A 22,775-nucleotide genomic window follows, 5' to 3' on the forward strand; every position below is an offset into this window, starting at 1 on the left:
TCTTATATTTAATTTGTTTCATTCATTGCCTTGCGAGGTGATATATTGAAATACGCAGCTTTCTGAATGCTTTAGTCACGGCAAGAACAACTTTTAGTGAGAGGCTCTAATTGTGGCATTTCAATATCATTCCCGGCCTGACCTATTTTTAATGCTTCCACATCTAATGATTACACATACATGTTGGAGGCAAATAAAGTTCTGCACTTTTGGTGCTTTTATTTGTTCCATGTGCGGAAAGATGGAAGAGTCTTTTCTCTCTTGAATTAAATATTTATCACAGCAGTGAGACATTCCTCCACTCTTAAATGTTCCCTTTTCTTTTGTATTTTCGAACTCACACAACATCTGAAATAAAACACTTTTCCTCTGTTAATATATATTTTTTTTAATTTAAAAGCATTTTTCAGTTTCATTTGATTTTTAAAAGCTTCTGGATATATACGGCATAAATGGAACAGCAATAACTTTGTTCTCATCGACTAACCCCCCGAGGAACCTTGCAAATTCTCAGAAACGCCCTTGTCATGCACACAATCACTCATTCACAGCTTTCTGTTTGATTTCAAAAGTTTGTGTCTGGACATTACCTTACTCAAAATCTCAACCTTCAGTTCAAAAATATGTTCTCTACACTGCAAATCTAAACACTCTTATCTATGAGCTGCTGATAGTGACGGAATGTGTGATTACAGCTTTTTTTCACTCCTTATCTTCGGATAAACCTGTAGAAATTGACAAATGTTCCCACTATAGACAAAGTATGAGAAATGGCCAAAATAACAATGATATGCTTAATGATATGAAAGTTTTAAAAAGGCAAAAATGCTTATATGAAAAAATAAGTCAATATGATCTTTGCATAGAACTTTCTACATAGGATGTCAAGAGTGCTTTGTGTGTTTGTTTTACAGTCTGTCTATAATGTATAATATTTGATTATACAGGATTTAAACTGATACACTGTCAAATCCAACAGTTGTTCTAACTAACACTTTTTAGTTAACTTTATTTAATGTCGTAACTTAATTGTAAAGATCTAGTGATCTGTACTATTCACATCCTCTCCCTTAGTTACTCAGAGAACCTAAGTTAAGATTAATTGATTGATTTGAGTGCCTTTTTGTCAAGCAGAGAAAAGTTTTGGAGGCGGGGCAATTCTTAATAGACTTTTCGCTGATTTCCTCCATATCTGCAGTTATCTTTCTCTAGTTGCATTCACTCATTTCCCAAAGTCATCTTGACTTGAATGTTGAATTTTTTTTTGTTTGAACTCACCATTATGGTAATTAGTGTTCCCTTTCAAAAGCTACACTTAATGCTGCGCTTGATTCAGCGCTCTGGGAACACTTTTTGTGTGACCAGCTGTGAAATACACTCACCGGCCACTTTATTAGGTACACCTGTCCAACTGCTCGTTAACACTTAATTTCTAAGCAGCCAATCACATGGCGGCAACTCAGTGCATTTAGGCATGTAGACATGGTCAAGAAAATCTCCTGCAGTTCAAACCAAGCATCAGTATGGGGAAGAAAGTTGATTTGAGTGACTTTGAACGTGGCATGATTGTTGGTGCCAGAAGGGCTGGTCTGAGTATTTCAGAAACTGCTAATCTACTGGGATTTTCACGCACAACCATCTCTAGGGTTTACAGAGAATGGTCCGAAAAAGAAAAAACATCCAGTGAGCGGCAGTTCTGTGGGCGGAAATGCCTTGTTGATGCCAGAGGTCAGAGGAGAATGGCCAGACTGGTTCGAGCTGATAGAAGGGCAACAGTGACTGAAATAACCACTCGTTACAACCGAGGTATGCAGCAAAGCATTTGTGAAGCCACAACACGCACAACCTTGAGGCGGATGGGCTACAACAGCAGAAGACTCCACCGGGTACCACTCATCTCCACTACAAATAGGAAAAAGAGGCTACATTTTGCAAGAGCTCACCAAAATTGAACAGTTGAAGACTGGAAAAATGTTGCCTGGTCTGATGAGTCTCGATTTCTGTTGAGACATTCAGATGTTAGAGTCAGAATTTGGCGTAAACAGAATGAGAACATGGAACCATCATGCCTTGTTACCACTGTGCAGGCTGGTGGTGGTGGTGTAATGGTGTGGGGGATGTTTTCCTGGCACACTTTAGGCCCCTTAGTGCCAATTGGGCATCGTTTAAATGCCACGGCCTACCTGAGCATTGTTTCTGACCATGTCCATCCCTTTATGGCCACCATGTACCCATCCTCTGATGGCTACTTCCACCATGTCACAAAGCTCTAATCATTTCAAATTGGTTTCTTGAACATGACAATGAGTTCACTGTACTAAAATGGCCTCCACAGTCACCAGATCTCAACCCAATAGAGCATCTTTGGGATGTGGTGGAACGGGAGATTCGCATCATGGATGTGCAGCCGACAAATCTGCGGCAACTGTGTGATGCCATCATGTCAATATGGACCAAACTCCCTGAGGAATGCTTCCAGCACCTTGTTGAATCTATGCCACGAAGAATTGAGGCAGTTCTGAAGGCAAAAGGGGGTCCAACCCGTTACTAGCATGGGGTACCTAATAAAGTGGCCGGTGAGTGTATGCGTGTAACACGTCAATGGAATTGTCACTTGGACAGTGACGTCATTGGAATGCACGCTCGTCAGAGGCTATAATAAGATGTGCCACAGTTGCATCGACAGGTCTTTTTGTCTTTAGACCATACTGTGTGTGTGTGATTCAAGCTCTCTCTGTGTCTCTGCAAGGAGTTTGTTTTCCCTAGGCAGTGTGTAAACTGCCTAGGGAAAGAAAGAAAAAGAAAAAGAAAAAATCTTTCTTTATCCTCTTACTCTGTCAAACAAGTGAAAAGGGAAAGGGGAAAAAAAGTGCATTATTCACGGTTAAGATGCTACGCACTCGCCTTGCTTACTTCCAAGGGCCAGCCTCCGCTTCATCATCATGGAGCTCCTGTATGGATTTGCCTGAGGGGCGAGAGACGGGTCCATCCCTATTTCTTGCACTCTTTCCAGATCCAGATGTCCTCTTGCTCGAAGCGCGCCCCGGCACCTCTTCGACTCAGGCGGAGGACAACAAATCTTTTGAATCCGGTATGGATTATGAGTTGCCTACTGTACCTCTGAGCATTCCTGACGTGATGACAAAGGCCCCGTCCACACTACTGCGTTTTCGTTTAAAAACGGAGACCTTTTGCTACGTTTGCACCTCCCGTCCACACTAAAACGGCAAAAACGGAGACCCAAAACGGAGAAGTTTAGAAACGCTGCCGATCCGTTTTTCGTTCTGAATCTCCGGGGGGCGTTTTAGTGTAGACGAGTCAAAACGGAGGACTTTAGAAACGATGACGTAGTAGAGGCTCACGCTCGGCTCTATGATTGGGTGTCATCAGTCATGGCGTATATCTTTGCTAGCAGCTGTTGTACAAGTAAATTATGCATTTTACAACGCTATAACTGCCTACATGCGCCGGAGTCAAGCTATTATTCGAGCGATCTGTGACAATTCCCGTGTGCAGCGGCGGCGTTGACCGTACATGGAGTGTCGGTTTGGGGTTAACCCAGAGCATGGTGGGATAATTTTATCAATGAAGTTGTGTTTACACCGGCACGCGCATGCCCAGTGTTGGTGAATGGTCACGTGATCCGCGTTTTCAGTCGTTTTAATGTGGACGGAGATCAATTCTAATACGAAGCTAAAACGCTGGTGTGGACGGAGATCGTATTCGTTTTAATTATCCGTTTCTAAACTAAAACGCAGTAGTGTGGATGGGGCCAAAGTGTCTGAGGAATGTTTTGAGGTGGTTACTCGCGCGGTGGCCAGGTTACAGCTAGACTGGCGAAGCGAACAAGAAACCCCCAAACGCTCTAAACTGGAACACCGATTTCTGTCTGGTGGCCAGGAGGAGGGACCACAACAGCGGTCTCTCCCCTTCTTTGAAGTCCTCCATGAGTTATCTCATTCATGGGGGAAACCATATACTTCTCGTGTCTTTACGCCTTCGACGTCGATATATTCGACTATCATGGGTGCGAAGGCACGGGGGTATTCGATGATGCAACAGGTCATGCTACGCTCGCAAGCTATCTTTCACCTGGTTCGGAATCATCATTAAAGAAACCAACTCTCCCCACTAAGCCGTGCATAACCACTTCAATGCTGGTGGGGATAGCGTTTCAAGCAGCAGGTCAGGCCGGTGCTGCGCTGCACACTATGACTGTGTTACAGGCATACCAGGCTGACCCGTTGAAGGACTCGAGTGTGAGAGGTTGCATCGACAAGGAGGCATTCTCAGAGCTTCGTCGAGCCACATATTTGTCCCTCCGTGCGACCAAGCAAACGGCCCGCGCTATTGTTCACTCAATGGGTGCTTTGGTCAGCACGGAGAGGGATCTGTGGCTGAATAATGGCGCAAAATGATGTTTTATTAACAAAGTTCGGAAGAAGCACGTTCAGATAATTAACACGGGTGGAGAGCACTCAGCAATCATGATTAAAACGTGTATATATAGACTCAGCAGTCTCACCTTATTTATCTCACAGTTTAGCAGCGTCCCTCCACCACTCCTTCCACTCTTCTAGTCCTAAACCACTTTACATACAGGGGGGAGTACTCTGGGTTCGGGCCGAATTCCTAACTCGGAGCCCTCCCCCCGGACAGCACGCCAAATACGCATTATACTTTATTCCCTTTAATTGTATGTAAGTGTGAACTCGTGAATACCAGTAAAGTGACTAGCGCAAACCTTAGTAAATCACCTTGCATGATTCATTTAAATAGTTTCCTCCCATACATTTTGCGTCTTAAAGGGAAACTCCTACAAATGCATATGCAATAAGGTCAGCCGCAAAAATAAATGTGTCCACGGCTTTTCAGCACAAATTTTTCACCGCGTGTCTTCAGTAAATCCTGACAATAGTTTTTTAATGCCAAAAAGAGCTGGTGCAAGCTGTTAGTAAATCTGGCCATTGGTATGGTTTTAAGAAAACAATACTTTTATTCAGCATGGACACATTCAATTGTTCAAAAGTAACAGAACTTTCTATTAATCAAAGAATTTCGGGGGGAAAAAATTGAATCAAAGTTCTCAGAAAAATATTAAGAATCAAATGTTTTTTAAGCACCAAATCAGCCAATTAGAATGATTTCTGAATGATCATGTGACACTGAAGACTGGAGTAATGATGCTGAAAATTCAGCTTTGCCCAAACAAGGAATAATTTACATTTTAAAATATGTTACAAAACTGTTGTTATAAATTAAAATTATATTTCACAATATTACTGTTTTTTTACTGTATTTTTAAACAAATAAATGCTGCCTAAATGAGCATAGGAGACTTTTTATGTTTTCCAAGTATATGTGTGTTTTAGCGCTGCCAGTGCGTGTATGACTACCCACCGGCTGACACATTCCTCATATGGTCTTACAACCCAACCCCGATTCTCACTCTTTTACTTCAACACCCTTTTTCTTTTGAGGAAATTACCACAAACATACTTTAAATAAATAAAGATGCAAGTACAATGTTGTCAACAGGAATCCACAGGTGTTTTTTGTATTAAATGTCCTGCTCTGACACTGTGTTCTTTTGTCCTGTTTTTCCTGTCATTTAGGGTGGAGTTCCAGAACAAATTCTACACAGGACAGGGCTTCAAGTTTGTCCCGTTTTCCTTTGAGAGTATCTTAGAGGGTCGATTTGATGAATGAGCTACTACAACTCCATCAAATATCATCAATTCACACTTCTGCATGGATCTTCTCTCACCCTGTCCTCTTCAGGAGCAGTGCTGTCTGGTGAAGTGTTTGTGAAATGTGACCCCTGACCTCTAAATGCACATTTTCTGGGGTGTTTTTGAGATGTGGTGTTCTGTAAGCCTTTCTCCCAGATTTATTGCCCAACTTTCTGTAAACAGTCCCTCAAAACAGTCTATCAACTATAATGGATGTATTGGTTGTATTATATGGATATAAATCAAACCAACGTGTAAAAAGTCTTATGCTCATAGTGACCGAAAATAAAATCTGTAATGAATCATGATCGGAAATCTAGATTGAACAGCTTAATGAATTATTTTGAATCATTGTACAGACTGCACTCAAAAAGAGTCACAGACAAATATGTGGCTAGAGCAGAGCATAACTGGAATAAACTATGTTCACTATAGAAATGTTCATGACTTTTACATGTTTAAAATGTTTAGTTTTTAGATTCTGATATTTCCAAGCTTAGCTATCACAACTAACCATAAAAACCTGCATTTACATCTAAAACAATCAGTAAGCCTAGCCTTTATGGTTAAATTACATGATGGATCTATAGATAAACACTAATGAATGTTGTGGTTTCCCTGCTGATGTAATTCTGCACTTGTGTCTTTCCACAAAACATTCTACTGTATTTGTGTTGTTTTGAAGGGGCAGATGAAATTGATGGTTTCAGGGATATCTCAAACTTGAGTCAAACTGGCTCTCAGTTGATCCCACATTGCAGCTAGTCATAAAAAAGGCAACATTTAACAGAGTAAGGGTTAACATCCTGTTACTGAATTAAAGACCCCCTGTGGTGAAAATCAAGTGTGGAGTCTGTGGTCATGTGGTGTTTTTAAAATGCTTTAAGACAAGCCATGTGCAAAGTCATGTCAACACCATTGCTGAGTATTTTCTCCTTAAAACTCCAGTGAACCAAAGACAGTCTCGAAAATGCGAATTGAAAACGCTGGCGTTTCTGATGTCACGAACTACCTTGTAACTAATCACGTCAACGTGCCGGCAGTCTTTAGCATATCATTAACTGTGGTTAGAGAAGCCAGGTTATTCTGGTATATTTTTTTGTTGATATGAAAAATCCGGTACATTTAGCAATATAGCGGGTGAATTATCTTTATGATGTATATTACGATGTTATGATGTTCTATAAGCCTTTCTCCACTGACATCATAAGTTGTTCAGTGTTTATAAGGATACTGATTTTTAGAAGGCAGCTGCCTGACTCTGAGATGGCGAATGGGAACATGGTTTGTGTAACATCAGCCACACATTATTAGCTGTTTGCTAACGTAGTCAAGCAAAAGGCTAATCATATTAATTACCGTTATGTGTTCGATGTTTTAGAGAGCGATACATAAAACGCATTACCATTCTGAAACATCGACTATACGAGTTGCCCGAGTGGATCTTTGAGCTGGTGTGAGTGAGTGGAGGCAGGGCTAATTTGCATATTCATGGATCTGCATATATTAAATGAAGCAAGGGTGTAGAGTTACATTCAAGCTATTTTAAGGCATTACTAAAAAAAATCACAGGAAAAAAACGTTTATATATGTAATTTTGGTGATCAAAGATGAGTTTTAAGGGATAACATTTTTGACTACAGGGGAACTTTAACAGCAATAAATATCTCAGCCACAGCTAGTAAAATATGGCAATGTTTGGTGGATAACTTTGTCTTGCTTTAAAAGTGAAACATATCAATGTGGAAATAATATGTAAAAGATTCAATTCATTATCTATTTATTTGTTGCAGTGTTTTATTGTTTTGCTGTGGTGATGTGGCAGGTCTTTCACTTGCAGAAAAGAGTGTGCATGAATGAACATTTCAGTATGGCTTATACAATCAAAACAGTCAAAGATGTTTGTTGTTCAGTGTGAAACCCTGTTCCTCCTAAATTCGACAATTAAATATCTGGGGACAATAAACTTGTGTCAGTGTTTATTTTTTATTTACTTATAAACATTGATCGGCAAACATAAAATCAACCCTACAGATTGATGCTTGATGCGCAAGAACAAACCATTGGTTCCTGCGGAAGCTCAAACGTGCTGCGCAACGGAAATAAACCTCGTTGGTTCTTGCTGAAGCTCAAACGTGATGCGTAACACGAGAATGAACCTCATTGGTTCTTGCTGAACTCAAACGTCGTGCTGCGTAACATGAGAATGAACCTCATTGGTTCTTGCACTTGAAGCAAGCATGCTTGAGCTTCCGTTTACCACAACTGATGTGTTGAATGTTTATGTGAATAAAAGCCTACATTGAATCTGTTCATCATATACTGTAAAGTGATTGTCTCTCTTCAGAAAATTTGGACTAAACCACTCGATTCATATGGATTCATTTTATGGTCTCTTTATGAACTTTTTGAAAGCAAAGTGATAGTTGTGTAGCTGTAAATGGAGGGACAGAAAGCTCTCAGATTTCATTTAAAATATATTAATTTGTGTTTTGAAGATGAATGAAAGTCTTACAGCTATGGGATGACATGAGGGTGAGTAAATGACACAATTTAAATTTTTGGGTAAACTAATCCTTTAAAGGGTCCTTTGGTGTTGTGAGACTGGTATATTATTTGTTATAAAAACACATGGCATATAAAGATCTGATTTAGTTTTAATTTAAAAAAAAATAACATGGAAAGTCCTCTTGTTTCTTGACCCTGTGGCCATGGAAGGTACAGATAGAAACGCCTCATAAGACAATGAATAACTTAATGAATGCACCAGGCTTTACAGCTCTAGTGGCTCCAGATTTCCTTCATATTTGTGTCCAACTTCCTGTGCATGCAGATGGAGGAAGAGAGGCAAGCATGGATGGAAAAATGGAATCTTTTCTTTGTTAACCCTTTACTATTTAATTACTCTCAGTTGCGAAATTCCCTACACTGCATTCCGATTTTTGCTACTATTTTTGTAAAGCAATTTGGCAAGTAAATCTCAGAGCTCTTTTTTTTTTAGGAAACTATTCTTTTCTTCAGTGTCAAAATGCAAGTAACCACCATAGCTACATCATAATTACTTTTAAAATAAATGGAAAGATGAGGGATTATTCTATTGTTCAAACATGAAACAAGTGATCCTTATTTTATTGTAATTTGCACCAATTTACAGGTAACTACCATTAAGGTGCAATTTGCCATTCATTTGGCGCTCCCTGCTGGATAGTCAGGGTAGTGCTTTGCTTTTCCTTAATACAGTGTTGGCTTCTCAGAAGCCAAGGAAACCTTACTGTAAAAATTATTGCTTTTACTCTTTTTCCGACGTGAATACTGCTATGTTTTTAATCTAATCCAGTTCTTGACTAATACTGAAAGTGCTGAGAGAACATGGTGTTTCAATTTTTCATTCAGGCGTTCTATTTTAATTTCAGCCTGTTACAGGGTTGCATGGACAAAATAACTTCAACACATGGGAAAACCAAAATGTACCTTTAAGATTTTTTTTTTTTTAACGATTTTCATTGAAGTTGGCTTCGTGAAGTTTCTGTGGTCAGTTCTTGTGGAAGCGTGGTCTACATGGTGAACATTAAGGTTTGCTGTCAATTTGCTGCAGTTATTCTGTGTTGTTTGGACACAATCCTTAGTGTTTGACGGTCCCTATCATGAACTTTCGGTTTTTGCCCTCTATTCTTCTTCCTCGCTGATGAAGTCTTGCCATGCTTTGTGTACACAGTCATGATCATAAAGACTGGTGTTCTTAAAATACACAATTGGGTGTTTAAGGTTACAAATGCTATTATTAAAGAGGCTCTGATGATTTGCCCTTTTTGGAATTTGGCAACACATTATTCTGCAGCAACTAGCAATTATTTATTAAACGGTTAATTTTTTTTTAATGGTTTGTAGTGCCAATACACCATACTGTTATATCAGGACAAACACAGACTGCAGGTTTACCATTAACACTCAAAACCTCTAACAGCAAAAACATCATGGTTACTATTGTAACCTCCATTCCATGATGTAGGGAGCGAGATGTCGAAGATGGGAGCAGAATCTGTCGATGTACTGACACTAGGGGCCACACTTGGGAGCCCCAAACACCTCTGATACTTTGAGAAAAGGCCAGTGAGTTTTGGCGAGTAGAATTTTCATACACCACTCGCCTAAACGTATGGGCATAAAAGGAGATGGCGTGCATTCACTCATTAAGGATTGTGCTGAGGAGCCGAGAGCGTGTCCTGGCCATTCATCGGGTAGTTCAGCGTTGTGGCAGGAAGAACACAACGTCTCGTTCCCTCCATCAGGTTACAATAGTAACCAATGACGTTCCCCATCTGTCAGTCACTTCGACGTTGTGTCAATGTACTGATACTAGGGGTCCTTAGGGAAAACGCCACAACCAGCTGAACTGACATGAGGTTATGAGATTTTGGTGGTGCAGATGTTGGCAAGCTACTGTAACAAGTGCACTCGCAACGTCATAACCTTCCCAACGCCCCACTTAAGCATCATAGTCCCCCATACCCTGAGGGAGCAGAAAGGACTTACAGTGGGAATAGTTCGCTTCAGCAATTTTTTTACCTTTTCTCTTTTTTAGATAAGATCTGAACTGTTGTGGCTAAACATGAGGAAGCGGGACACTCGTGACCAACATTTTCAGACTATGAGTTGTGTGCTCTTTTTCCAAAAATGTGGGTACTGTCGCCTTTCGGGCAGACAGCAAAATCAAAAGAAACAAAATATTTTCCTCCTGGCCCTCCACCGGGGGAAGGAGCGGTCTGGGGACCGCCTCCTTGGAAAGAGCAGTTCTCGCCACGCTTCAAAGCCTTCTTCGGGTTCTTGGCACTCGCCTAACGGACGGGTGACATCGCTTTCCTGCCGGGGGCTTGACGCTGCGGCCTGGCTGTGGCAGAGTTGGTGTGGCTGATGCCCTCGACAAAGAGTAGATTGAGCGCACGCAGAGGCAAGATGTGTTTGATGGTCTCCGTCTGCTTTTTTGACTGCCGGGAACTGCTGGGCAAGGTCCTGGACAGTGTCGCTGAAGAGGCCACCTTGCAAGATGGGGCGTGAGAAAATGAACCTCGTCGGCTTCCCTCATCTCAGCAAGGTTGAGCCAGAGATGGCTGAAAGACCGTGCTGTGACCTTCATCACTCGTAGAGTCGGTAGCTGAACGCAGTTTCTGCATTAATCCCGATTTAGAACTACCCTCGTGCAGATCTTTAAGTGGCTTTGCCTGATGGACCTGCAGGATGGTTAATGGCATGCAGGGCTGAGGCAGCCTGTCTAGTGGCATTGTAAGCCTTCGCTGTCAGAGACTAAGTAAACTTGCATGCCTTGGGCAGGAGTCTGGGATGATTCCACCAGGTTGCAGAGTTTTGCGGGCATAAACTCATTGCAATTGCACTCTGCACCTGTAGAACCTCTGTGTACCCCTTGGGCCTGGCTGCCCCACCGTTGAGGGTAGTGAGGGTGGAAGAGCTTGCAATTCGGGATGGGCAGTAAAAGGTTCCTTCCATGACTTTGTCAGGTCTCATGCACTTCCGGAAAGAAAGGCACTGGGGTTGGGAATGGCTGTGAGTTGTGCTTCGAGTTTAGATACCAATCATCCAGCCAATAACGCTCAGGACAGGGTGGAGGATTCCATTCCTGCCTGGGTAAGCATGGTGTGGTAGATTTTTCTCTATTTCGCACCTGACCTAAGTCTACCTGGGTCTCGTCTACAATCGACGTCCCCTAGACCTAACTTGTTCCCCTAACTAACTTGCTGCGCAGCAATAATAAACAGACAGACTTCAGCAAATGTCCTTTAAATGCTTTAATCACGGCCGAGAGATCACTCGTGCAATTCTCAGAGAATCTCACCCAAAAAGAAGAATACATCAGGTTTTATAGGAGAAAGATAGACACAACAAAATAAGATCATCGTAACTAACATGTCACCTTCTATCAATATGATTGGTTCAATTGGTAAAGCAAGCCCCCACCTTTTTTCCCTCTGTTACTGGCATAAGCAAGATTATCTTGAATCATCAAAAAAACATTGTAAAGGGTTAAGGGTTCAGTTGATTACTCAATATATCATGACATAATAATACAGACAGTATATTTTTGATTTTGTCATGGTCAGCATTTTCATAATACAAATAGAAAAATAACAGAACGTTTTGGTACATTTTCTCCAAAGTGTTAGAATGTTAGGCCTAAAAGGGGAAGTACGGTTATATGTTAGAGTTATAATTAGTTAGATATACAGTTTACTATTTTATTCATTCAAAAATTCATCACAATGGCTGTCAACTCAGCGTCCAACTCAGACTGAGCTACCGGACCCGAAGAAGGTGGGAGTCCAGCCAAGTCCGCAGTGTCGGAAGGCACAAGCCCGTCCTCCGATGCTGCAGTCGATAATTCATTTTCATCTGGAGCCCCGAATGAGAAATTCGGTTCGTCATAAGATGAACCGCCTAACTCATCAAGGAACTTGACTGGGTGCAACATGACGAGGAATGGGAGGCCCGTGGGGATTGACCATGTGGAAACGCTCCCACTGTTGCCCCCATACTGCCCTCAGTGCTTGACACCACGGCCTTTTGCATAGCAGAAGGACAGGGATGGGGAGCAACTATAGTGACTCTCTCTCTGACCTGAAAAGAGAGTGTTCTCACAATGAAGACATGGACCATCCACAAATGCTGTCTCAGCCTGGGCACGACCCAAACACATAAGGCAGATATCATGTCCATCTGAGGACGAGAGATATCGACCGCACGTCCGCACCTAGTAACACACAGACGGAAAGGCATCTTTAAAAAGACACTCTTCGTCTGTGCTTCCTCTTGTAGGGAAAATTGCTTTTTCGCTGAAGCGGTCAGGGGAGCTCTCTGCACTTATCTGAACATTGGACAGCTGTAATGCCCCGTAAACACCAGCTTTAAACCAAGGATCCCTTACGTAGAGGTGAATGGATTGAGTGCTTGCATTCACAACTACTCTTAAAAACATAAATAATAAAATAAGTTTGACTATATCGGAATGAATTATTCCCACTTGAAATGATAAAATACCTTGTGCCTTGAATGCCATTGATGGGTCTTTCAAATTCTTAAATGTAAATGTTCTACTAATCTTCTCTTTGCCTACATTATTATAATCATTGAAGATGGGGGATATGATTCATGATCTGTGGGGGAAGTTCAACTTAATTCAGATCACTGTCAAGATTGGACAGCACGTCAAAGTTGGTCACTCATCATGCTCCATCACATCATGGATCTTAAAAAATATTGAACAGCATGAAATTACCAGCAAACTGGGAGTGTCTTTTGGTTTAGTTGGCACCTTACTTGAAAATGTTACACTTGGGTGACCCTTGACTTTCTTTAAAATTGTAGGCCTAGGTGCACAAATCCAATGTAGGCCTAATTTTTATCCTTTAATGTACTACATTTTATGTGCAACCCTGTTGCCACATGCATTTTACAAAATGTGGAGGTAATTACAGCACGACTAAAAAACAAGCACAGACTAACCTTTGATAGCAACACATTTGAATGACCCTCTTGACATATAATTAATCTGTTTCATAAACTTTTTTTGTACAGTAGGCGATATTGTAAATGTCATAATTTTGCTCTAAATCAGATTCAAAAGAATCTCCTGATACTTTTTTTCTAGTGAGTGGAGATGTGCATGGTCTCTGGGAAGTTCTGCTAACACTAACAGACCGTTCATTACACGACTGCGTTCACAAACAGCAGCATCTGCCTCCGAACTGCATTTGTTTCGTCTGCGCTTCTCCTAGTTTTTCTTAGTGATATTAAGCCCCAGGTTATCAGGAAGTGGCGATTTTGTTCTCTTCGACTCGCTGTATGGAAATGCTACTTTATAACAAATTTTGTGCATAAGTTACTTAAATGCGCAACTTTGGATGGAAACTAATGTGGAGAGAGCACGAGCAGTCAACGTTGTGCAGGTGGTGCGATATTGCCCTCCGCCAGCAGGAGGCAACAGACTCAGTCCGGCGCAGCTGCGCTGTTTCTCATCACCCGCGAGTAACGGACAGTAGCGCCGCCGCGCAGGAGGGGAATGGATCTGTGAAAGCCCACTTCATCAGCGAGTGAGTCACTGCACCATACTGACATTATTTCCAGAAATGTAATGTCTTAGATAGGACTAGATGACTGCCAGGTTGCAATACAGCAGTTTAAATAGTTTATTCGGTGCAGCTATCGAGTTAGCTCGTAGCTCGTAATGCCTGTGTCTGAAACCCCAGTGAGCTGCCTACACAGACTGCATGTTTGGCCGTCAGAGGAGCTGTAACGTTACAAATCCGCAGGCATTTAGGTGCGTTCCGAGTCTGTAGTATTTTGGGCCATTATCTGTGCTATTTAGACAACTCGACACAAACTATGATTTTTTTTAAGGCATGATGTGTGATAAATAAAGGGAATCTCTTACCCTGAAATGTTGTCTATAGATAGCTCACTAGATAGTCAAAGCCTCAAAAACTATTCGCTATTAAGCTTGTGGGTGAATTGTTTAATTTCTGGCTCTGTCATAACTGCTTACAGAACAGACTTGATGTGTTTGCTTGATTATGAACTAACGTAGCCTAAATACCAGCTAAATGCCTTAACGTCCTTTACCTTGAGCTTTATTAATCACATCCGAGCTGTTGCTCATTAGTTTTTATACCAGACTTGTTTTGGAGAGATTAATAAACTGCATCTGGTTGTAAAATACCAAATTATACACAAAAATTTAAGTTACTTCTGTGAATTGAAAAAAGCGCACTATACTTTTAGATTTTGAAACTGACATCTAACTTACAACTTCCCATATCTTCTGTTATTTAGTACTATGCACTTTTATCAGATGATTGATGATTCTGAAAATGGTCAAATATGAATGGTCGAAATGGCTTGTCCAACATATCACTCTTATCTAGGGATGGCCCGATACCATTTTTTTTCAAACCGATACGAGTACGAGTATTTACATTTGTGTACTTGCCGATACCGAGTACCGATACCGATATTTATACCGCAAAAGTAATAGGCTCCTAGAAAAGAAGACGACTATTTTAGAACACAGGTTAGAAGACTGTTTTTATTTTCTTCTCTGCTTGTTTTAACAAGTCTAAAAATAAATAAAAATTAGTAAAATAATAAATGTATTAACACACAAACCACTGTTAATTTAACATAAAAGCAAGCAGGCTACTGCGTGCATGGTCTGGCATGACTGAATGCGCGCAAAGTGCGCTCCCTTAATAAATCCTAAAAGCTGACAGTTCATCGCGATCTCACACATCTCTGTTATTATCAATGAAGCTGACTGCACAATCAATCTTTCATAATATCCACACTTTGTTTGTTATAATTAGAGGATTTGCCAGCATACAGAATTCAGCACTGAACAAAAAAGTCCGTTTTGAGCGGTGAGGGGAGTCTATCTTAAATGCTTCTGATTGGCCATTGCGTTCAAGAAATCAACACATATGTCTGTGATTGGCTACATCGCTCAACGCTGTAACCATGTTATGAATAGAAACTCTGGCCTGTAAATCGTTTCTATTTTGTTGTAGTTGTTCTTGTTGCTTTTCTGCAAGAGATGAATAAAAATCTTTTAGTTTTTATGTTTTATTCATAGATATTTCTAGTTTGCGGGAGTCCCGCGAATCGTTTTATTCTCCCGTAACCCGCACACACAGAGTGAGTGCATTACCGCCCGCGCGCGCGCTCGGCCATCAGATCTATGATGCGTCTTCAGATGTTTAATTAGATTGCTGGTGTTAAACGATGTACTTTCTTTCCCTCCTCTCGACACCTTAGCTGAACATAACTCACAGTCTGCCTTGCTGTTGTCATCATCCCTTATCTTGAAATGAGCCCAAACCGCCGACATTATACTTTCCTATGCCTCAGTTCACCTCGACAAAGCACTCGCGGCGGTCAGTTTCGTTTTGCAAAATGTACGTGGTATCGGCGAATTGTTATGAGTACGAGTACGAGTATATTAGGACAGTATCGGCCCGATCCCCGATGTCAGTATCGGTATCGGGCCATCCCTACTCTTATCATTAGTTAAATTGAACTAGCTAAAGAAAAGTACTTGAAATGAAACTGTTTATGTCATGTCAGGTGTTATGACACAGCAAGATTACTATTTAATATAGTGCACTTGCCTTTAGGACTCAACCATGAATTAAACATTCACAAGAGACCTGCTGTAATTCCATATGATTGCATCAACTGGTTTCACATTTTGGATGGGTACTCATGTTACTGTCTGAGGCTGCTGGATGTCTGGATGGGTTTAAAGAACGACCTGTGTCGTTGCCTTCCTTTGATGCAATACTATAAACTATAAACGGATAATAAAAAAATCCAGATGTGTTGTCGGTATTACTGTTTAAAATGTTGTACAAAGTGCATGTTAATGATTTATAAATGCTTTTGAAATACCAAGGTCAGTACCCTGTTTGCCGTGGCGTGCAGGCCATTTGTGCCATATAACAGCTTTCATTAGCATTGTCTCAACTTTTATTTTATTATTATTTTTTGTTACTAAGGAGGACATCAGTGTTACATGTATTTAGATGAGAGTCTGGCTTGTGTCGCTTGCTAGGAGGATCTCTAAAAATGACACTTGATGGTTTAGGCCTATATATTAAGCTAATTATATTAATTGACCATGTGGTAATGCTCAATATTGGATAATCCAGTGAATTAAATGTTTTACAAAAGAAAGATACTTCATCTCATTTCATTATTTTCTCTTTTTACTTAACCTTGATGGTTGAAATGTTTGTTCGCATTACGAAATGTTTCAACATTGCTCTCACATATACATTACAGTTTTTTTTTTTTTTTTTTTTTAAAGAAATAAGTTGTTTTCATTTCATACTTTTAATTCATACAATTCGTCAAGGATTCAGAGACTGCAAGCTGGGTCACAAACAGTTGATACAGATCTTTCCTAAATGACGACTGCTATGTTCATTCTTGCATCCAACAACAAAACACCTCAATCGCTTTAGAAGACATTCTTGTCTACAGCTTCTCAGGCATGTAATATGTCCAAACCATCTGATATCCAAACAGGACTTCACATGTTAAACCCTAAGTTCGTAACTTCTAATGTTTGTCTTTTAGGGGCCTGATAATGGCCAGCCGAGGAGGCTAGCGTTACCATGGGCAGCGTCACTCTGCGCTACTTTTGCTATGGTTGCCTCTTCACCTCTGTGACCTGGTCGATTCTTCTCTTCCTGTATTTCAACCTCAACCAGGAAAGCATCTTGTCTTTCAGAAATGTGCCCGTCAAGGGGCAGCGCCGTTTCCAACCTCGTTTCACCCGTGGCCCAGCGGTCCAGCATAGAGATGGCAGTCAAGTGCGCAAAGGCCATGCAATGGAGGCTGTCAAACCGGACCTCTCTCCAGAGCTGGGTTAGTGGATGTTTCAACTATACAAATAATACACAACAGCCACAGCAAATGAACATGTAGGCTATTTAATGAAGTCTGGGTAATATTTTATTTTACCTTTACTAGTTTTGGTCATGGTTTTCAAGGAGGAGGGCATGGCATACAACCTGTACCAAGAGTAAGATGAATTTGTGCCTAATAGAGTTTGATTGGAAGCACAGCCTTGGCTTTGACACTAGATGTGGAAAGAGTTTTCTTCTTTATGAGCTGTTTGTCAGCCATCCTATTTTTTGGGTTGCGACTAGTGTTCATTTCGTTAACGAAAACTATGATAAAATGTTCATCAACAAGCTTTTTTTCCTATGACAGCGACGTAATGACAACTATGTCATTAAATGCTAACTGACTATATCAACATGCAATATCGTGGATGAAAAAGACAAGTCTAAAATGTAACTTTAAAAATAAAATGTATCTTTATTTTTGTTGGAAAAAAGGAGTACAAACCTCTACTATGAGCGTTCATGCTTGCGGTTGGCAGATGTCAAGGGTTTAAATTCCCCAATCAGAGCTTTTCTGTTAAAAGGATACATTTTCTACTTGGTGTTTTACTTAATCTTTGCAATCTGGCAAAATGAACACTAGTTGCGACCCAGCAGTTAAGACGCACTGGTCTAAAGCTGCCAGCATTACTGTCAGTGGCTACGTTTACATGCAACCAAATAATCCATTAGTAATTGGATTGACGGCTCAATCGGCCTGAAAAGCCTTCATGTAAACACCTTAATCGATCCGATTGAGCTCGATTGTATTGAAAGGGGTTGTTTATTCCTTTTCTAATCCGGTCAAGAGAACATAACACTTGATCAAATTGAAAACCGAAACTGGAAAGCAATGTGCATGTGCAATGACGTAGAAATGGGGTAATGACGAGCGAAACGAGCTGTTGTTGTTAAAATAACTTTCCTTCAGTCCTAACTTCATTCTCTCATCCACAGACACTTTATTCTGGGCGCAGAAAGGGCCGTTTTTACTGTTTGATAAATATAAGCAGCGCGGCATAACGCTTCATGTGCTCGTCGTCTCCTAACCAGGACCCGGAATAGATAAATATTAAGTCTGCTCTTGGGAGAATAGTATGCACAAACAGGGGGAAACTCTGTATATTCGATTAGAAGCTTGTGACATAATAAATTTATTTATCGTTCATTAACTACATGTACAATATGTTCAGAGTCATCAATCGGAAGGAATTACAATTCCGATTGAAACAAAAGGTGTGCATGTAAATGTAGCCAGTGAGCGAGAAAGAGAGCCAGTGCTGCTCATTTACGGCAATGAACTCTACCAGAGTGTCAAGCTGACGTCTCACCATGTGCTTTTTAGAATAAATTGTGTTGACAGTTTATTTCGGTTAATTAGAAAAGTGCTTATAAAAGGTGGAATGGTTGGAAAAAAGGTTTCCTCAATAACAGGAATGAAAATTTGACACCTATTACTTTTGTTTTTAGTAAATTGACTACAATTGGCTATTCACTGCAGAAGTCGCTGTTGAAATTTTACTGCCAGACAAATGGTTAGCCTATGTAGGTATTAGCCAGGGAGAACAGATTGTGTTGCCATGACAACACATTTTCTACTGTTATGAAGTTGAATCGATCCACCACTGCGGACTCCACTAAATCCTCTGAAAAAGCAGCTTTCTCTTAATGAGCAGCCACGGAGTATTAAAGTTATTGTTTTTTACATTAGTGTTTTGCGTTTTGGTCAGATGTGTCAGTCAGAAGACTCTTCTCTTCTCTTATTACGGGGCACCAGCCAGGAATTTCACCTTGACAATAGAGAGCAATCAAAGATTGTTGAACAAATAAAGAGTCTCTTACTGTATTATCAACACAAGGAAGACACAAATGTAATAAAATACATTTTTAACAAAAAGATAAACAAAAGTAATCAACACAACTACTAAATGAATATCATGAATGATAAAGGAATAAAGTGCATAAGATGCATAAAATACAAGTGATTAAGTTTGGTGTTGCTATGGCAGAATTATATTATCTTATGGAAAGATAAACTGTTGTTTCTCTGAAACTAATAAGGTGAAGAACCTCATTATACATCAAACAAACAAATAAATGAATGATTACTTGTCAGGCTTTATGCACAGCTTCACTACTTCCTGAACTTCAGCCAGCTCCTTTGATTCCTGTCTGCCATTATTGGACAAACTGATTAATCCAGGTGTGCCTGATTATTGTTACTGAGGCCAGGCACACCTGGATTAATCAGTTTGTCCAATAATGGCAGACAGGAAACACAGGAGCTGGCTAAAGTTCAGGAAGTAGTGCAGCTGTGCATAAAGCCAATTGTCATCAGTTACATAACATCTAATGTAAATTTGAAAATCAAATACTGTCTGATAATATACAACAATGCCAAGTTCCTTGGAAAGAGGGTTGGTTAAATAATATTTACTTTCGAGGTGAGCGTTTGTTGGTGTTGACTTCTTCCACTGGTTCTGCTGGGTAACAATACAGTGGGGAAAGGAGCCAGTATCTGGGGCACCAAAAGGGTCCTAATATATCACAGAATATATATAATATAGCCCTGAAGTAGGTGCAGAAGGTCCTTCGCAATCTGGAACATGCAGACGAAGGTACCTTGAAGTGAAGGTTTATATAAATTCTCTGTGATCATTGGTTGTTTTGATCCCGCGATGAGCATACGATTTTACAGCAAAGGTGTCTGTGTGTCTTCTGCCTCTAAAGGTCAGAGACTCAGAACATGCTCAATCTGACTCTGAATGTTGTGTGTCTGTTGATAATGTCTCTTTCCTCACAGTCTGTTGCTGGCTCAGAATCTGTTGATGTCTCTTCTTTGAAAAAAAAAAAACTTGGTGTGTCTGTTACTGTCTCTCTGGATGGGAGGTTCAGAACAAGGAGTGTCTGTTGAAATGGTACATTCATACCAGTGTAACTCATTTGCAGTTAGACCCGTGTCTTTAAAGTTTTATCAATGCGTTAGTCACTTCCCAAAACACCACCAGAATATTTAAACATGTCCAAACATGAATGAAAAATATGCATGCATTTATTCGTATGGTATCAGATGAATTTGTCTAAGATGTTGTACTAAAACTCTAGCCATCACTTAGAATATTCTCCAAAAAAGTATATAATTGATGTGTTGTAGTTTACACAAATTTTAAAGTGCCCCTATTATGCTATTTTAAAGGCTCCTAATTTTGTTTTAGAGGTCTCATTTCATTATTTATTTATAAAGCACATTTAAAAACATCGCAGGGTTGACCAAAGTGCCGTACATATCATTATACTCAAATAAAAACAGAACAGAACAGATTACAATCAATAAAATAACAAACACAAAACTAAGTATTTCAATAAAAACCAACATTAAGAACATATATTTTAAAGGGCACCTATTCGCCTTTGGCTAAGCCACACCCTAGAATGTAGATTGACCAATCACAGCGCAGCCAAGAACGAGCTCCCACAGAGGTCCGACACTTTTTCACAGCGCTCCGTTGACTTTAACACAGGCGTCTCATATTTTTGGTCTCGGCAGGCTATTACCGTCGTAGTTTTATCAAAAATATGGTTAAACGTTGTGCCTGGGGCATTTGTAACACGGATACGCTTTTCCCAGAGAGGTTGGAGGGTGGTGTGCGTTTTTTTCCCTTCCCAAAACCGAAGTCAAATCCTGACAAGTGTCGTCTAGCACACGCTGCTAATAAATACAACGTTATACTCGCGTAGTCCGTTTGCTTTGTGATAACGATTATAGAAGTGAAAAGAGACCTACCCAGCTTTGCATGAACAGTGTTGCTCCTTGATAATGTTAGTCCCAGCCTCCGTCTCGATGAGTAGGAAATGCGGTGGTTCATTTTTTGACTGTGACCTCTATTTGGATGCCTTGTTGTTCCTTGCGTTTCACCTGTATGTCGTGAATATAGCGTGAATATAGCCTTCGAACGTATATTGCAGCCCCTTTTGCCTACTTCTATCGGACACTTTACTTGCTGCTTTATAAAAGTTTGATAAAATTTCAGCAGGAAGAGCTGTTACAGCATAAGCCATGTTGATACCAGAGCCCAGATGAAGTTTGTTTGTCAGACGTAGCAACAGTAACTAAGGGGGGCGGGGCTTATCCAGAGGCGAAATATGCCCCTTTTCACAAGATGTCAAATAAGTCTCTGATGTCCCCAGAGTGTGTATGTGAAGTTTTAGCTCAAAATAGCCAACAGATAATTTTTTACAGCATGTTTAAATTGTCACTTTTTGGGGCTCAGAAAAACTCCCCGATTTAGTGTGTGTATCCTTTTAAATGCAAATGAGCTGTTGCTGCCGGCTCAGGGGGGCGGAGCCTCACAAACTCGGGCTCAGTCAGGACAATCTCATCTGATAATATCAGAACAGAAACACTCAGTAGCAGTGTTCATTTCGACTCGGAGTCGGACAATAATGCCCACAGAGTCAGAGAATATATGCTGTATGGAGATAGAACAGGTATAGTCTAGTTTAATTAAGGTTATAACATATTTGTCATTACTTTTATCCACTATTAATACAAGCCTGTTGTAGCGGACCCCGTCTGAATGATGGCCAAACATAAACTGATGAGTTTAATGAAGTTTATTGTACATCACACAAAAGATGAAGCATCAGTTTTACTCCATAAAATAACTGTAAGAGCTGAATAAACACAGTATAAGAAGTGCGAATTAAAATCTTATTCATAAACTCTCTCTCTCCCTTTCATTATCATCAACATACACAGCGAATTACACAAAACACTCGTTACAACTAACAGTAAACAAATATATGCACACCTTTTCAGGGGGTGCTTAATAAACTGGTAAACTTTATATCCGTAAAACGACTCAGATGAATAATAAAGTACGCGCTCTTACTTTAATTTCTCCCGTGATCAGTAACGTAGGCTTATCGTTTCAGAGACTGTAAGCTGGGTCACGAACAGTTGGTACAGATCCATCCTCGAGTAACAACGAGAGTAAATGACGACTGCTATGTTCATTCTTACATCCAACAACAAAACACCTCAATCACTTTAGAATAGAGATGCACCGATTACAATTTTCTAGGCCGATCCCGATTCCGATTTTTCCTTGAGTTTGACCTGCCGATACCGATTTTAGCCGATTCCGATTTCATTTTTTCAAACCACTTTACAACACACACAAATATTTATTTTCTATCTTTTCTTTAATATAACATTTTTCATAGAACATTTTTTTTAACAGATAATCGCTATAAAATAGAACTATATTACTCCTGGTGTGGGAAATTCACATACATCTAAAGTGCAGTGTTATGGAAGAACCATTTCCTTTTCACATCCAATATCCAAATAAAACAATTTGATATTTAGCAAACTAAACTTCTGTATGAAAACAGGTAATGACAATAAAATAATATATAAATAACAAATAAAAATAAAATAAATATAGCCTTGCAATAAAGATATTTCTCTCTCTCTCTCTTTCTCTCTATCTCACACACACACAGGCCTATTGCAATCACTTGTAGGCTACATCAATGGCAAGTTATATTTCTCAAACAGTTCTTCTCTCATCTCTGACACATGTCCAGC

General features: G+C 40.2%; 2 protein-coding genes across 4 annotated transcripts in view; both read left to right on the top strand.

Annotated features, from left to right (window-relative positions):
- The window catches only part of atp6v0a1b (ATPase H+ transporting V0 subunit a1b), a 35,295-nt gene extending 29,230 nt beyond the window's left edge, over window positions 1-6,065 (top strand). For both annotated transcript variants that reach the window (XM_056249827.1, XM_056249828.1), the window contains exon 22: window positions 5,616-6,065. In XM_056249827.1, the coding sequence (XP_056105802.1) occupies window positions 5,616-5,709 (94 nt within the window). In that variant the 3' untranslated portion in view covers window positions 5,710-6,065. The remainder of the gene's footprint in view (window positions 1-5,615) is intronic.
- Window positions 6,066-13,702: 7,637 nt separating this feature from the next.
- galnt11 (UDP-N-acetyl-alpha-D-galactosamine:polypeptide N-acetylgalactosaminyltransferase 11 (GalNAc-T11)) overlaps window positions 13,703-22,775 on the top strand; it is a 29,874-nt gene continuing 20,801 nt past the window's right edge. Inside the window, exons 1-2 of one of the 2 annotated variants that reach the window (XM_056249835.1) lie at window positions 13,703-13,831; window positions 16,872-17,162. In XM_056249835.1, coding sequence (XP_056105810.1) covers window positions 16,910-17,162 — 253 coding nt within the window. In that variant the 5' untranslated portion in view covers window positions 13,703-13,831; window positions 16,872-16,909. The remainder of the gene's footprint in view (window positions 13,832-16,871; window positions 17,163-22,775) is intronic. The other variant, XM_056249834.1, reaches the window with a different exon arrangement.

Source organism: Rhinichthys klamathensis, unplaced genomic scaffold, assembly GCF_029890125.1.
Source record: "Rhinichthys klamathensis goyatoka isolate OS25496 unplaced genomic scaffold, OSU_Roscu_1.1 h1tg000064l_1, whole genome shotgun sequence".
Taxonomy (NCBI): Eukaryota; Metazoa; Chordata; class Actinopteri; order Cypriniformes; family Leuciscidae; genus Rhinichthys; species Rhinichthys klamathensis.